The sequence below is a fragment of the Pelobates fuscus genome, chromosome 5, assembly GCF_036172605.1.
Source record: "Pelobates fuscus isolate aPelFus1 chromosome 5, aPelFus1.pri, whole genome shotgun sequence".
Classification (NCBI taxonomy): Eukaryota; Metazoa; Chordata; class Amphibia; order Anura; family Pelobatidae; genus Pelobates; species Pelobates fuscus.
Window position 1 is genome coordinate 215943441 of NC_086321.1, and position 17752 is coordinate 215961192.

The following is a 17752-nucleotide window of genomic DNA, read 5'->3' on the forward strand; positions in this document are numbered from 1 at the left end:
TCTTACAGCTAGAAATGCCAGACTAGGAATTAGTTCACATTGTTCTCCATAAATAATTATATCACACAGCAATGCTAGTCTTCACCACAGATATGGAGTCTGTATTTGAATATATGAATCATTTAAACACCAACATATATCGATGTGTATGCACCTGTCCTTATGCCATCAAACTTTGTGATTTTCACAAATATTTATTTTCTAATCAGTGAAGTGTAGCAAGCTGACAAAATGATTTCAAAATGCTTAAATCCAAGCTGAAAAATTCTCCACTTCACAATTTTATCCAAAGCAGATATGTTAAATTTAAATTTAGTATTTTGGTTTTTAACTTACACCTGTGTGTACATACTTTTGGATTGAATATAATTCAACACACGTCACCAATTTAGAGGCTGCTGCCTAAAGATAAACCATATAAAGTCATCTTTCTCATTTCTACCTGTCTGCATGGCGACTGTTAGGGAATGTTAATAAATGGACAACATTCTGTTCTCTGCTGTGAGCTAGAGTTTACTGTTCCTCTTTAGATTCCAGATATAAAGTGATTAGACTGGTGAACAGGGAATTTAAATTAAAAAAAATATTTAAAGGAACACTATGGGGTCTGGGACAAAAATGTGCTGGCCCTGCCCCCAATCCGCCTCCTTGACTGACATCAGAATTGTTGATGTCAGACAATCCAATTCTTTCCCATAGGAAACTATCATCAAGTTATAAACTTTAGGTTCCTAAAATTTATAAGTTCAAGGCACCCTTAATATTTCAATATTTTTTAAAGGCGCCCCAAGTCAAAATTTCTAAGTTGTGTTTGTGTTTGATTGCAGGGATGTGTTTGAATGTAATGCTCACTTTTAAATGCAGGTGTACATTTGTGTTTGAGTGAAGGGGGTGTGTTTGTATATCTTTTTGGAGTTTAAATGCAGGGGTGTGTTTGTATATAATATTTGTGTTAGATTGCAGAAGTGTGTTTGTATGTTGTGCTGGTGTTTGACTGCTTGGATGTATGCACATACACTACCACATAGATACATACATACACACATACATACATGCACATTAACACACAGATACATATATATACACAGACACAAATACATATATAGAGACCGACACATACACACACACAGATACACATACACACAAACTGACACACACACACCTTAACACACACATACACCGACATATTCACACACACAAACACTCTGACACACAGATGCACATACACAGATGCACATCCTGAAACACAGATGTGTGCGCAGACACAGACACACACACACTTACACAGGAGAACACTGACATATATACACACACACATGCACACGCACAATAGTTCCACAGTATAAATTTGTGAGAATCGTGAGAAAGGACATAAAATGAGATCAGTGAAATATTGCTTTAAATAAAATATCACTGTATGATGTCTTGTGTAATTCTGCTCCAAATAAGAGCAAATAAAATGTAGGGAAGAGGAGAAAATTTTTGTTTTTAACTGAACTAGCACTGCATTATTGTGGGCATCTGGTGTGATAATCTCTGTTATTTAGGAAATGTGAAACAATTAATCTAGCATGCCCCCAAAGTACATAGTTAATGCACTGCTCAAACAGAGCCCTGGTGGTTAAGTACAGAGAGAGAAATATGCTGGCCGAGTAATTTATCAGGCACATTGAGGGCTTGAGCCCCATATGATAGGCCTTGTAGGTGGAGGGGGGATGTGGAGCGCTGAAACTGTCCTTTCTCCATTCTGCTTTCCGTCTCAGTCTCAGGGTTGAATCTCGGCCAAGAGCAGAAGAAGCTAGTACAGTTCAGATAGAGATGCTGGGAATATAACACTCTATCCATATTCCCGTGTCTCTTACCAATCGAAAAAAAAAAAAAAGTAAAAGCAGCCTTTAAATTAGAAAAAGCAAGATGTCTTCAACTAACTCTTGTCTCACCTGAGTATTCATCCATACTGTAGTCTTCCGAGGGTTCCTCCAAAGGGCTAGAACGTACTCTCTCTACTTTAGGGACATCATTCCTAGGGGAGTATGGCTGAGTAGATGTACCATACAGAACCAATGACCATTCTTTCAATTTCCCTATAAAAAGGAACAAGGAACAGAAAACATATTCAGGATTTGTTCTTAACTATGGATGCATTAACATGAGATAAGGATGTTGTCACACTCTATAGTTTATTATAATGTATTCAAAACCCATCAAAAGCCTAATTTTCACATAATACAGGGTTCACTGTACTATACAACATCTATAAATATGGAGTAGTCTAGACAGTAATTAAAATGAATGTTCTGTAAAATAAATGTACTTATTAAAATACAACCCCCCACACTCCCCTGAATATTAGAACATTCACTACATCCACAGAACATCTGCAAGCCATATAGTACCCTGCTAAACTATATATAAACAAATTCATTTTGTCTCAATTCTAGGTTTAACTTCTCTGCCAATCAGCCCATGTTCCCTATTCTTAAATTTCCACCCTAATACTACACATAAGTGTAACCCACACTAAAACTCTAAATTACTATTTCATATACATGTGACTTTAATATGTTTTAAGATAGTTTTAAAGCTGAAATGTCAAGGTCATAAATGCTCAAAATTTACTTTAGCAGAATATTTTTTGTTGGGGTGGTAGGTCTACAAGAAACAGCTCTAGAATACTATGCCTACAGACAGAGATGTAAATAAAAAATAAGATAAAAAAAAGTCCAGCACTCAAACTCCCATTACTCCTGGAGCGGCAGCAACAGCCATAGTACACATCAGCTCAAATACATACAGTAAAAACCAAATAAAAAGAAAAAGTTACTTGCGCTTTTTCCCAAATCCCTATGTATATTTAAACAAATGGAGGTTTTTAGTTACCTCCAATGCTGTCACGATTGGGGGAACCCAACACGCTAACACACACACAGAAAAGGTGCAGTACCGGACCTTAGAGTGGCCGGGCTAAGCACACACAGAATAGTCAGGAGACAAGCTGAGTAAGGGGAACCAGAAGACAGGATAACGAGAAACAAGCCGAGGTCAAAGGGTAGGAGAAAATCACAAAGTCAGTTTAACAAGCCAGAGAGTACGTAACCAGAAAACACAAGTTCAGTATCAATACTAGCAAGCAAAGACCACAACAGGGCAGGGAGGAACAGGAAAGGTAATTTTTTAAACCCTGTGGTTAATTCTGATTGGATAATTTCCAATCAGAATTAACAATCACACGTAGGAGATATCTATGTCTCCCACCGTGATTGTCGTACTGTGTCTTTAACGCCGGGTCAGGTGGCTGACCGCGGCGTGTATAAGAGTGGGCGGTCCCCCAGCGTTCAGCGTCATGCATGCTGCCGCTGGGGGATGGAGAGGAGGACGTGGGCGGCATCCAAGGCTGGGAGGATGCCGCCCAGCGAGCGTATGCCGGGAAAGGACCCGCGGACGGCTGGAGGGTGAGTGCCGCGAGCGGACTGCAGCCTCCCCTTGCAGCCGCCTGCGGGATCTGACAAATGCCATGAGAAGGTATGCCCACCTACCACGTCAAGGCAGACCTCTTAGGTGGGTCCTAACTCTAACCATTCACCTTGATGTAAATTTGATGCTGATCATTTGCATAACCATTTATTTTTAAGAAACAGGACAAAGCACAAGGGTTACTTTCAGCAGCAGCTTTTTTGGAGGCACAAGCTTGAAAAGGCCTCAGTGTCATGTAAAATATTGCATGTTTTTCACTAAAGTTGTCTCTTAAGGTAACCATTGTGATGTTCCATTGGAGACTGAAAACTCTAGGGGTGCGCAAAATTGGTAGAAGGTGGGGGGAGGGGCAGATGATGACTGAAATTCTTCATCAAGGGATGTCAATGTCCTGGTTGTGCTTCATAGACACTGATTCTATGCACAAATACACTTCCAGCCAGTGTTAGGCAGGCATCAGAATCCAGTAAGTTTCTTATGCTAACCAATCTCACTTCTCCATCCATTGCTCAACTGTGTCTCTGGGGTGTTGCCCTGATGATTTGTATGGACTTCATTTCCTGCTGCTTCTAGAAAGACTCTCTCACAGCCATGGTCTGAAATGAATGCCCTGGACAGCAGCAGTTACACCCATTTCTTTCTCACCACTGACATGGCTTGCACTACATGACTGCATAAGGAGGAACTTCTAAGAGTCTCTCAGAATCTCTTCTTGGATTCTCTGAATATCTCCTTCTTGCGTGATTATGTAGTGCACACTGTGCCAATGGACAGGGCATGTTAATCATGAGCAGAGCAGTAGTTCTACTGGTCAGCCCTGTAAAATCGAATCAAACTGGCCTCCTCAGTAAGCCAGTGGTCTTGCATTCGTGGTCCATTAGTGGCCTGGGAGACAGAGGTTGTGCACACCTACACCGGTCCATTACGTTCATGCATTAATTCTTCAACACTGTGATTCTCTTATCGCTTTGCATATAGCTGGTCATAACACTTTAGTTTATATATATATATATTTTTATGTGCCTTCTTTTTTCTTTATATATGAGATGTAATTAGATTGTAAGCTCTTCGTAGCATGGTGTAGGGTCCAAAACAATTTTCAAGCTGTTGATTCTTTTTTGTAAGCTTGCCTAATGGACAATCATTTTGTGAGCAAACTTGTGGAAAATATAAGCATGGAGTTAGCCCATCTGTTTGACTACATCTCCCATCATCCATCTTTGCTAAGCAAGATGAGGTGTGATGCATTAGTAACTAGAGTGTCAGACAGTGTATTTCTCCAAAACATACTCTCATCCCAAAGTCAATAAAGTATCTCTCTGGCAATGATGGTGTTTTTTTTTTTTTTTTATCTTAAAATTAAAGTGTCAGACTGAATCATTTGTAGGCAGAGAAACTTCAGCAAAACATTAAGGCTTCAAGCTCAGCGTATTAGGTTAATAAGGAGCAGCACTACCCTTAATCTAATTTCTAATAAAATAACGTTGCCTAAAGAAATTAACTTTGCTAAGCAAAGGTGAAACTGTTCTTTCTGGAGCAAACTAAAAGTTATAATATTATTAACAGAATCCTTGCACAGCAATAAATGTTGCAATAAATTGACTTAGTAGATGCAAGATGAATGAAAATACCAGCCATATAAGAGATCAGAACTTGAACAGCAAGTGTTTGCTTTTATAGTCGAACAGCCACATGTTGAGTATTTACAGAACCTGATAGCTAAAAAATGTTAAATATCACATGTATAATTTTTTTTTTAAATCTGAGTTTTTTAAGCCAGAGTTTACAATGTAAATTAACTTAATTCCATGCATACATGAGTGCTGTATGTAATTTCTTAGCAGATACTTGAGCACATGAGCGCACAGGAGTATCGTTACCGTGGGCTAGGAAATACTGTGTGTTTTATATTTACCTATGCCATGCTACTCGCCTAAGTAATTGCTTCAATAGTGGTTACTTGTACGAGGGAATAAGGAACTATCACTTTTTTACGGATGGTGACGTCTCTGTAAATTATTCCTCATAATTAAATAATCCTGTATTCTGTTTGTTTGCCTGACTTTACTACACTAAACTTGACTAATTTTAACAATCAGTTGGGGTTCGTTACTTTTTTATGTGTTAGTTAACTGATAAGACTATTGAATGTAAATACACTTACTATCATGTTCATAAAAATACATTTTGAAATTCATTACATTGAAGTGAATTGAAATAAAAATTGTATCTGTAGCTTTTTCATTTTCTGTTATCATAAGTAGGTGTTATATCGTATTAACATGACATCAATGACATTGTGTAAGCCATTAAGCCATAGTAGAAGCAGGCTGCATGTTTAGGAAGAACTTTAAAATAAGGACTGCTATTTATCAAAACACTTCCTCTCAGTGAAGCTAGAATCTAGTTCAGTCTACAGTCTGTGGTAACACGGGGAGCACTGTGCATTTTTAGTGGTACATTTGCTAATTAGGCATTGCTTATCTTACCACGATCAAATGACAACAAGCTGAAACAGCAGCTAAATACCACAGTTTATTAAGAAAACACTAACTTTCATATCACCTCATTTTAAAAGGGCAGAGGTTATCCAAACTGAACATATACAAACCAAAAACAGTTTTTAACTTAAGGCTCCAAATGCTGCTCGCAAATATTTTATTTCCAGATAAAATCTTTCCCAGTTGAATTAAAGGTTGTCTACATATAAAACAGACCTGAAATGTGTTACATTCAGTATCAGTTAGAGACTACATGGTCAGGAATTTCTACGAGTAGTATATTAGACTTCACATAACCTATGCCGTACAGCTTCACTTCACATTCTGTTATTTGGTATATGAAAGAGTTTCTGTTGTCATCAGAGGGCACACGGCCTTTAATGTTTAAACTTAAAAAAAAAATAAAAAAAAATAACATAAATAAAACAGGCTTTAAGGACAAGCAGCACTCATTATCCAAAAACTATATTCTGCAGATTTTCTGTCTGGGTAAAACTAGTAGACTTCTGTATTTTGGAAACTTACCCATACAATGTTTATAGATTATTATTTCAGTATACTCAGACTTACATTTAAATTTTGGATACCTTATTTAAAAATATAACACCCTCATATCCAAAAGCAAAAAATAAATAAATTTCAAGGTGCACTGGTGGTTCATTGTTGGAACTGGATTGGACGTTCCTGTTTGCCATGTATACTTGCCTCCTATGCCATTTCTAAAATGATCTCCATATAGCACTGATATGGAATCTATTGCTCTGAGCCAGTGGTTAAGAACCTGGTCCTTAAGACACACCAATAGTCCATGTTTTATTCATTGGAAAAAAATCCATTGGAAACGAACTGAGACATGCCAATCTGGACTGCGGATGAGCCTGAATAACATTAACTTTTGAGCTGATGCTTTTTTGTTTATGGAAAGATTAGTTGCAGACAATAAGGTATCTATAGACAATAATAGTGGCTCCCTAACATTACACAAAATAGCAAGCAACACATTTATGACAGTGTTAATAAAAAAAAGTGAATGATTACACCCCTTTTGGAATGCAGTTTACATATTATGAGTGCTGAATATTTCTTCAATGAGAGTACTAAATTTGACATGTATGTTACCCATCTTGCCTAATGTCATAGCTGTCTAATGTAGCCTAGAGCAAATTTCACAATTGTCCAACCATGGACTGCAAGCTATATCCAGTCTGTAAATGATTCTCAGACTGAGATACCCCGAAGCACTAAATTTCTTCTATCTGCATCACTTTTGTTTGTATGGTTTTTAGCTCATCAGAACTTTAAAGTAAAAGGTAAACATCATATTTTACCAAATTAATTTTTCATTTGATGTATTTTTTTTTAATTGTTACTATGGCTTATATATATATTTTTTCTTTCTTTAAATATTTTTAAAAAGACTTTAGATATCATATATACGAATTCTGAAAGCTCACCTGGTGTTTTGAAGTTCCTCAGCTGAGATGGGGTGTCATAAATCTCCAGAATCCAATCTCCTGAGGCCTTCTCTCCCCAGCAATGAGTAGTCATAAACTCCCAGTTCTTAAATCCTTCCATGGAATGGTCAAACAATCTAGAAAATGAGCAGAACAAATACATTATAGCTACCGGGCATTAACTAATTTAATCTCTAAATGCACAAAAGAATTACTACACTTTTTGTTTTGTATTTTGTTTTCACAAAAACTGGAACATGACCTTTGGTTTCTGTGTTACTAACTGCCAATCTATTCTTAGGCAAAGAAGGGTCTTTTCTTCATCATCAATAGTTTTATTATATCCCATCGAAACCAAATATATATATATATATATATATATATATATATATATATATATCTACATGCATATAGAGTACAGATACAAAGTAAAATAAATAAGGAATAAAAAAAATGTAGTAGGAGCACTAATTGGGTACAAAATACCTACATGCACTTTATCAACAACGGAGAAGCCAAAATAAAACTAACCATTCTTCATCTGTGAGGGAGTTATTTATTATTAATAATAATAGAATAGTCTTTAATTAGGTCTCGTTGACTAATGTGTTTTCTTCCCCTCTTGTATTGAAAAGGTTGAATTTGACAAGTTGTTGACAAGCTAATTATTTTATTCCCCCTGTGGTACAGCAAACTCTTACTGATTTAAAATATCTGGAAATTCAGAGTATACACTGATAAACACTAATAACATTTATAGAAGAAAAGAAGTTTAATTGACTTTATAGTCTATATAAGTAATGTCTAACTTTTTTAAGCCTAAGAGCAGAAATCAGGCAACAAGACTGGTGGTCAGATCTTTGTATATCACATTTTTCAACATTAAAAGTTCCAGCTTCACTACGTGTGTATTTCTGCTTCTTTGCTTCTTATCTTAAGTCCTTCCTTCCATATAAGATTATTGTCTCCTCCATTTAAAGCTATATTCTCATCCCTTTGCAAAATCTAGCAATATCTTTGTCAAGAAACCAGTCTCACCATGCAGACCCCCCTACACCTATACTTCTACTTGGTTCAATGAGATTGGGAAAAAGTTTAGTTAGTCCGCAATGAAGCTCTCCCACTGAAGCATTTCACATCAACATTGTCTCTGTACCCCTTCCTCAGCCCCTGTCCCTCTTCCTCATCCCTGTCCCCCTTCCTCAGCTCTGTCCCCCCACCTCAACCCCTGTCCCCCCCACCTCAGACCCTATCCCCTTCCTCAGATCCTGTCCCCTCTGCCCCTGTACCTCTCCCCCAGCCCATGCCCACCTTTCTCTGCCCCAGTTCCCCCTCCCTCAGCCCCCGTCCCACCTCTCTCAGCCCTTGTCCCCCCTTTCTCAGCCCCATACCCGCACTACAGCCCCATACCCTCACTACAGCCCCATAACATCTCCACTACAGCCCCTGTCCCCCAATTGCAACCCATATCACCCGCACAGCTCCTTTCCCAAATTGTAGATAGGGTGTAATTTTGTTTTGGTCTCAAACACCTGTAGAGTTATTCACTAAAGTAAGAACTCTTAGGAATTCAAAGTACATTTCAAATTTAAGGTCATATAGCAAAAGTGAAAACAGAATTAACCTGTAGAAATGTTCTAATTTGTTCATTTTGGACCAAATTTTGAAATTTGATTTCCAGGCAATTCTAAACCCATAGTTTTTTATAAATATACAGAAAATGAAAGCGGCTCAGTTAAGATTTTATACAATAAGAGAAAGCAAACAAATGACTATATCTGAGACTATACCTAGTACTATATAAGTAGAGTGTAGGTGGGTACTAAAAGAGCATTCTAAAGTTTACTGGCTATGTAATCAAGCCTCAGTTATGAGAACTAATAACTGCACGAACACAAACACACTGCATGCACACAAACATATTTGAAAAGTCAGATAATAGGCACATTCAGACTCGTTGGTATTCCTTCTGCAGAGTTCCCCTCTCTAAAGGATGATGTTTCCATGCACAAAATGAGTGCCTTGCCATGCCAAGTGGTCTTCTTACACACTGGGCTAATAAGAGAGAAGGCTTAGCAGATTATTAAGGCAACGTTTTGATTTGCACCTGTAGTTATTGGATAATCTTGTTTTTATTCCTTTGAACAGCTGTTCTCCACAGGGGCTCGCACAAACCGCCTAGAATTTGCAGAGGGATGCTAAGAAAACCTAGCCATTCTCAATTACAGCTTTCACTATAAACAAATGGGCAGTTTTCAGGTAATCACCAGCCTTTTTACTGCCCTTGATTGGGGCAGTAACTGAAATCCATATAGGGAATGTTCGAGTATATTGCTATTTAAAGAAATATTCACCCTGCAGGGCAGCATGCACGTCTGCATGTTTTTACATTACATAAGTTCAATGCTGAGATTGCCAGCTCTGTTTCAGCGAATAAACGCCACATGGATGAATTTCAACCATCTGAACAATTTAAAAAAAAAACATTTCAGAAGAATTGATTTGCTAAACCAAAGTTTTTTTCACGTACAAGTCTAATGAACATGTGCTTCCAGAGAAAATTAAATTTCCAAATTAAGTACAGGAATTACATAAATTCAATATATTTAGCACCGAGCAGGGTTTGTATTTTTATTTTTTTATACATTTAGCAGTGTTTGTGTGTTTGAATGTAAGCATGTTTTTGTATGGAGTATGTGTGAGTGACTGTACGCGTGTGTTTGCATGTATTGGCATTTGAATGCAGGCGTGCATTTTTCTGTAGTGTGTTTTTTTCAATATGGTGGTGTGTTTTTTTGTAGTGTTGACATTTGGATGCAGGGTTGTTACAGAGGGTTGCAGTTACAGAGAAACACAGTCACACACAGATACAGACAAACACTGCCACACACACACTTAGACACACAGAGAGAGGCACACATACAGAGAGAGACACACACATACAGACACACATTAGGAGACACTGATACAAACACAGACACACAAACAGATACACATATACCAACACACATACAGATATACAGACACACATGTATAAGTGTGTGTCTGTGTGTGTTTGTATAGTGTATTTGTATAGTGAATGCAGTGTGTGTGTATAGTGGATGCAGTGTGTGTGTATAGTGGATGCAGTGTGTGTGTATAGTGGATGCAGTGTGTGTGTAGTGGATAATGGAGTGAGGAAGGGGGGTGATGATGAGAGGGAGGGGGTTGATGATGAAAGGGAAGGGGTAATGATGAGAGGGAGAGGGTAATGATGAGAGGGAGGGGGTGATGGTGAGAGGGAGGGGGTGATGGTGAGAGGGAGGGGGTTGATGTGAGAGGGAGGGGTGATGGTGAGGGGGTGATGAGGGGGTGATGTGAGAGGAAGAGGGGGTGATGTGAGATGGAGAGTGGGGTCATGTGAGATGGAGAGGGGGGTGATGTGAGAGGGGGTGATGTGAGATGGAGAGGGGGTGATGATGAGAGGAGGGGGTGATGAGAGGAAGGGGGTGATGAGAGGAAGGGGGTGATGATGAGAGGAAGGGGGGTGATGTGAGAGGGAGAGGGGGTGATGTGAGAGGGAGAGGGGGTGATGGTGTGAGTGGGGGTGATGTGTGATGGAGGGAGGGTGATGTGAGAGGGAGAGGGGGCTAAGGGTGTGAGGAAGGGGGCTGATGGTGTGAGGGAGGGGGCTAATGGTGTGAGGGAGGTGGGCTGATGTTTATTTTGTTTATTGGAACAAAAAGTGTAACATTTCGGCCTACACAGAGGCTTTTATCAAGCAAAGGACAAAGGTTTTTAGGGATGACCAATTAGCAGCTTTACAAATGCTCTCTGCTGAAACTCCAGACTGACTGGAATAGTGAAAAAAAATACAAAATAAAGTTAAATAATGTGAGTACACAGTGCAATGTGTGTAACAGAGACCTGCTCTAGCATTTACCACCCACCATGGGAGTTTACAATGTTTATTTATTATTAAGTATTACAACCTGGAATAAAAATGAATATGATGGGGGCGTGGCTCGGCTGAGCATGAAGTAGGACGCAGACACGCTGAGCTCCTAGGCCCCGATCCGCCGAAGCACCGAATCTAAGCCTAATATCCCCCTATATTGATGGGGAGAACCAAGCGTGGGGCCACTCCCGGTCCGGCAAACCCTTCCACGGGACCTCCCGCGGGTCCGATGGACGAGTACCTGTCCTCACCGATTCCGCGGACCGTGCCATGCGGCACCGGCAAAATGGCGCCCACATCCCCGAGCTCGAGTAGCTACGCGGGCTCCCCACGAGGATCCCCTACCCGAGGACCCCCTGGAGACGCCATGACTAAGCTCTCCGCTGACCTGGCCGAGATAGCAGCCAATATGCTGACACGCAGGGACAAGTCGGACCTTGTGGCCGAACTCCGAACCGCCATCCGGGAAGAAGTTGCAGCGGTCAGGCAAGACCTTACTCTTCTGGAACAAAGAGTAGACAACCTGGAAGTACACCAGTTGCAAGCCTCACAACATCAACGTACGGCAGAACTAGCGGCCACGAGGCAGGGCAACATCTTGCTGGATCTGAGGCGCCAGGTTGAAGACCTGGAAAACAGGAGCCGGCGCTGTAATATCCGAGTCAGGGGAGCCCCGGAGTCGGACGATGAAACACCCAAGGAACTGCTGGAGGGCCTCTTTACCCAAATCCTCGAAGCTGAAGCACCACCGGACTTTGGCATTGAAAGAGCCCATCGGGCGCTCAGAGCTCCGCGCCCCGACGGCCAGCCTAGAGACCTAATTTGCTGCCTCCGATCATTCCAACTGAAGGAGGCAATCATGAGAGCGGCTCGGACCCAACGCTCACTTCGCTACCAAGAATCACAGATAACGCTGTTCCACGACCTATCCACCCTCACCTTAGATGCTAGGCGAGCCCTGAAACCAATCACCTCTATTCTGCAGGAGAAGAGGATCCCATACAAATGGGGATTCCCGTTCAGTCTGCAGGCCCGGGCGGGAAACCGCTGGCATACCTTGAGATGGCCGAACGAGATCCCTCGCTTCCTACGGGCCCTTGATCTGCCCGACGTACACGTGGCAAACTGGATCTTGGACTTCCCTCCGGCCAGAACCACCGGCCCGAATGCTCCGGCTGACATCCTACGTGAAGGTGCAACTTCAAGGCCGAACCAACGCAGAGGAGGCCCAGTGGCCCCTGAGGAGTAAAAGTAACGAGACCCCCCCCCCGGAGGCACAGAAGCCCCGCTCGGCTGAACACCCAAGCGGTGTTCTATCTCCCCCCCCCCCCCCCCCCCCTTTTTTTCCACCTTTGTTTCTACTCCTGACACTCCACGGATGATTCCTGAGAGGGACCCAGGTGATCCACACCTCACCAGGAACCCACAGGACGTATGGCGGCCGAAGGACACTGAGACAATCCCGCCAGGGTATGTACCACCCCCCTCACCACACCAAACCACTGCTACCCCGTAGGCCCGTGGGTTCCATTAGATGATTTGGGAGGGGGCACAGGGGGGGTATTAGCAACACAAGCCAGACATCCCCGGAATCACCCACCACAGATCGTATCTCCACCCCCGGGAAGAGAGAGAGGTTTGGGCGGGGGACGGGGTGTGGGGCTGAGATACCCCTGAGGACTGCTGTTTATGAGACGGTTCCCGGACAATTCCACGTATATATAAAGTGCTGTTGGACACAAGACCTTAGGTCTCCCCCGAGAGAGGACGACAGGTCCACGGGCTCACATAGAGGTTTGAATATCCTACCTGTCGTTGTATAAGGAATAGGCGCCATAGGGACCACGTGGGGTCCGGGAGGAGAGAGTGGCAGACGGGGAGGGAGGTTAGTGGGTGGAACGACACGCACCCACCCTGCACCGAAGACCCAAAACCCAGGCTATGTCGCCTACCAACAGCATACGGTGGCTGGTCTGGACGAGGAGCGGGGTGACTGCGTCTCTGGGGGACTTATGGAAAGATTATGTATAATGTATGCCTGTGGTGTTCATGTTGCACCTGAACGGTGCGATTCATCCGCTAAGCCAACATCTTACCTTGCACGGTGACTACCATGTTCCCTAGCGGCCAACTTGGCACCGACCAAGGTCGGTTTATCTCCCCTGATATCATTCTACCTAGAAATATGCATGCTTTGCCCATACGTTGTTTCAGTTACATGGTAAAGGAACTGTATATATCTCATGCTATCACCTTACTTACAGAGACCCAGATTCGGCTCATACACTGTTTATGTTGCGCAGAATAGGAACTGTTAGCTCTCATGTTACCGTATTACCTAGCAACTTGCATAATCTGTATATAAATGGTCTCTCATGCACAGGATAGGAGGTGTTTATTTAATCCGTTAAACCATCATCTTACTTAGCACGGTAACCAACATGTTCCCTATCTGCTACCATAGCACCGAACAAGAGCGGTTTATTCCCCCTGTTATCATTTTACCTAGAAATATGCATACTTTGTCCGTTCGTTGTTTCTGTTACACGGTATAGGAATTGTATATTTCTCATGTTATCACCTTACTTACCGATATCCATATTCGGTACATATACGGTTTATGTAGCGCAGAATAGGGATAGTAAACTCTCACGTTACCGTCTTATCTAGCAATTTGCATAATCTGTATATAAATTGTCTCTCATGCACAGGATAGGAGGTGTCTATCTCTCAGGCAAACACCGTACCTTGCCATGTTTATCATATGTACATAAACTGTTTCTGCGGCTCACTATAGGAGTCGCTTATCTGCCGAACGATCAGTCTCCTCGGCCATATACGTTAAGGGCCCCCCATACAACACACCTCATAGAAGGAAGCAGAGAGAATTAGGGCCTCCACTGGCCATGTCCCTGCACGGGCCCGAGGGGGAGGGAGTGGGACAGAGAACTGACACACTATCTGCTGACGGTAGACTTAGAGAGACGCTGAGACTGACGTGAACTGTTCCAGTTGAGTCGGGTGACCCCACAGAGGTGAGGGCCGCAGAACTCCGCGCCTTAGGCGGACTGAGACCGGGGGGGGGGCGACTGCTTCCCGCACGGCCCGAGACGGGAGGGCCCACTTGACAGACATACACTACCCCACAGCTGCCACTACCGGCGAGGAGGGAGCCGACGGAGACGGCGAACTACACAACCTACACAGAGGGACGACATACCCTGCAGGGAGCCTTCCGCGCACCCCACGCAACTGACCTACTTTGTAAATACCGGCCAGAGTTCAGAGGGACGACCCACAGACGGCCCCCGAACAACCCAACTGACCGAGGTTCGACATTGCTCTGACTACGCCCACGGACTACCCAACCCCAGACGTACACATTTCCCCGACAACCCCCCTTCTTCCCCCCACCCACTCCCCGAAGCCGGGCCACCCCTGAGTTAGGACCCTGTACCCACCGGGCATGGCACAGTTTCGACCGGCGCAGCTTACACTGTGGTCGCACAATGTCCGCGGGCTCAACATACCCGAGAAGCGTGCGCAGCTCCTGAGTAGGCTCTGGGCTGAGAGAGTGTCCGTTGCGTTCCTGCAGGAGACGCACTTCAGAGAGAGAGATGCGCCAACTCTGTCAAATAGGCGCTTTCCGCAAGGCTACTTTGCAAATCACCCAGACGCACGGAAGACAGGGGTGGCGATACTATTCGCGCACACGATACCGTTCAATCTCACGGATACATGCAAGGACCCAGATGGTCGATATATCTTCCTAAAGGGTACCATTGCTGACATCCCTTATACTTTCGCATGTGTATACAGCCCTAACCGCAAGCAGCACGTCTTCCTGGCTAAAACCCTGACCAAACTTGAGAGATTCCGGGAGGGCCTGCTGGTCATGGCTGGGGATCTCAACGCCCCGCTAGATCCAAACGTAGACTCTTCAACCGGCACAAGCGCGATCCCAGATCACTGCCTGCGCTCCATGAGACACTCCTTAACCAAAGCAGGGCTCCAAGACTGCTGGAGGGTCGCACACCCAGAAGACAAAGACTTCTCTTACTACTCGGCGGTCCACAAGCGCTATAGCAGAATTGATTATGTATTTTTGCCCCAAGAACGGCTGACCCACCTCCAGGAAGCGAAAATTGGAATCATGCAGCAATCCGACCATGCTCCCATCCAAATCCGGATGAAATCCCCGCTGTTTAGACCCGCGGAACGTCACTGGAAACTTAATGAGACCTTACTGGATGACTTGGAAGCTCGGATCTCAACCTGCCGGGCCCTCACCGACTATTTCGACACAAACGCCACGGAGGACATGTCCCCCCTGACGCTATGGGAGGCGCATAAGTGTGTCATCAGAGGCCACTTCATAGCCCTGGGTTCACAACGACAGAAAAACAGAAACAAAATCATCTCCGATCTCACCCAAAAAATAGCCGGCCTAGAAGACTCCCACAAATCATCTGCGGATGACAATGTGTACTTACAACTCACGGAGGCCCGCAGGGCACTGGCCGATCACCTGTCTCAAGGCCTGTTACACACCCTGCGGAAGTCCGCGAGATTCTTCTACGAGCATTCCAATAAGAGCGGCAAGCTTTTAGCGAAAATGCTCCGAGAAAAGAGGAGAACACAGCACATACTCAAAATCCACAACCCGCAGGGACGACCCGCGAGGTTGCCTGAGGGGATTATGGAAGCCTTTAGGGAATACTACAAGGACCTCTACCACCAGTCGCAGGCCCGAACAGGAGATGCAGCGAGACTTCATAGCCGGAGGGTGTCGGACTACCTATCACAAAACGTCACGCGCAAGCTCACACCGGACCTTGCGGAGGAGTTGGACGGACCCTTGACCTTAATGGAACTCACAGCAGCCCTGAAACATTCAAAACCACACCGAGCACCGGGCCCAGACGGCCTCCCATTGACATACCTGCGGACATTCCAAGAGGTCCTCCTGCCCAAGCTCCTTACGAGCCTCAATGCCTTACGTGATGGCGGAGCCTTTCCATCGGACACCTTAGCGGCAACGATCACGGTGATCCCTAAAGATGGGAAAGATCCCACACTCTGCTCCAGCTACAGGCCGATCTCATTGCTCAATGCAGATTTGAAGCTGTTCACAAAGGCGCTCTCCCTGAGACTATCCAGGATCCTACCAGACCTAATACACCCAGATCAGGTCGGCTTCATCCCGGGGCGAGAAGCCAGAGATGACACCATCCGCGCTTTAAACGTTATACACTACGTGAGATCCAAAGACCGAGATACAGTACTGCTCTCGACAGATGCCGAAAAGGCGTTTGATCGAGTAGACTGGATATACCTGAATGAGACACTAAGGCACTTCGGCTTTGGGACACATATGCGCACCTGGATCTCCGCCCTGTACTCGACACCGACTGCTAGGATCCGAGTGAACGGAGGCCTATCGCGACCGTTCCCCATATGTAACGGGACTCGCCAGGGATGTCCCCTGTCCCCCCTCCTGTTTGCCCTCTCCCTGGAGCCATTCCTGGAGGCGGTCAGACGGGATGGGGGCATTACGGGGGTCCGCATAGGTAAGGTGGAACATAGAGTAGCGGCATATGCGGATGATATGCTGTTCTTTCTTGAACAGCCCCTGATCTCTGTCCCCAACCTCCTACAGGCATTCCGCAGCTTCGGATTAGTGTCCAACCTGAAGCTCAACCTGGATAAGTCGGAAGCGATGCCGATAATGCGGGAGGAAGAAGGCGCCCGCAGACTCAGCGACCAATTCTCCTTCTCCTGGTGCACAGAGAAACTGCGTTACCTAGGTACCTGGCTGCCCAAAAACCTATCACAGGTCTACCAGCTGAACTTCCTTCCCCTCCTAAAATGCATAAAGCAGGACCTGCAGCGATGGACGACGAGCTACATCACCTGGTTTGGCCGTATTAACGCGGTCAAAATGAACGTGCTGCCACGGCTGCTATATCTCTTCGCCACCTTGCCCATCTCTATACCACACACATTCTTCAAGGACGCGGACTCGACCATTCGCGGATTTGTATGGAATCACAGACCCTCACGCATCCGTAAGACTGTCATGGAACGTCCTAAGACGGCCGGCGGATTGGGACTACCGTCGGTTCAATCTTATTATCAAGCCTGCATAGGATCGTAGACTGGCACGTAAGTAACAGCCCGAAACAATGGGTGGCGATGGAACTCCAGCAAACACAAGGCCAGTTCCCATCTAAACTATGGTTGGGCCAGGCCACCTTCCCGGAACTAAGAGTAGACAACCCCATGATCGACGCGACCCTCAAGACATGGTGCAAAACCCGCCACACTCTGCAACTAACCACGTCACCGAACCCCCTGACCCCTATCACCCACAACCCGGAGTTGGC

At 44.3% G+C, this 17752-nt stretch overlaps 1 protein-coding gene across 2 annotated transcripts in view; it reads right to left on the minus strand.

Annotated features, from left to right (window-relative positions):
- Positions 1 to 17752, minus strand: part of PCSK5 (proprotein convertase subtilisin/kexin type 5) — a 399481-nt gene that overhangs the window by 163014 nt on the left and 218715 nt on the right. For both annotated transcript variants that reach the window (XM_063455029.1, XM_063455030.1), the window contains exons 13-14: positions 7430 to 7566; positions 1941 to 2084 (exon numbers count right to left, since the gene is read on the minus strand). In XM_063455029.1, the coding sequence (XP_063311099.1) occupies positions 1941 to 2084; positions 7430 to 7566 (281 nt within the window). The remainder of the gene's footprint in view (positions 1 to 1940; positions 2085 to 7429; positions 7567 to 17752) is intronic.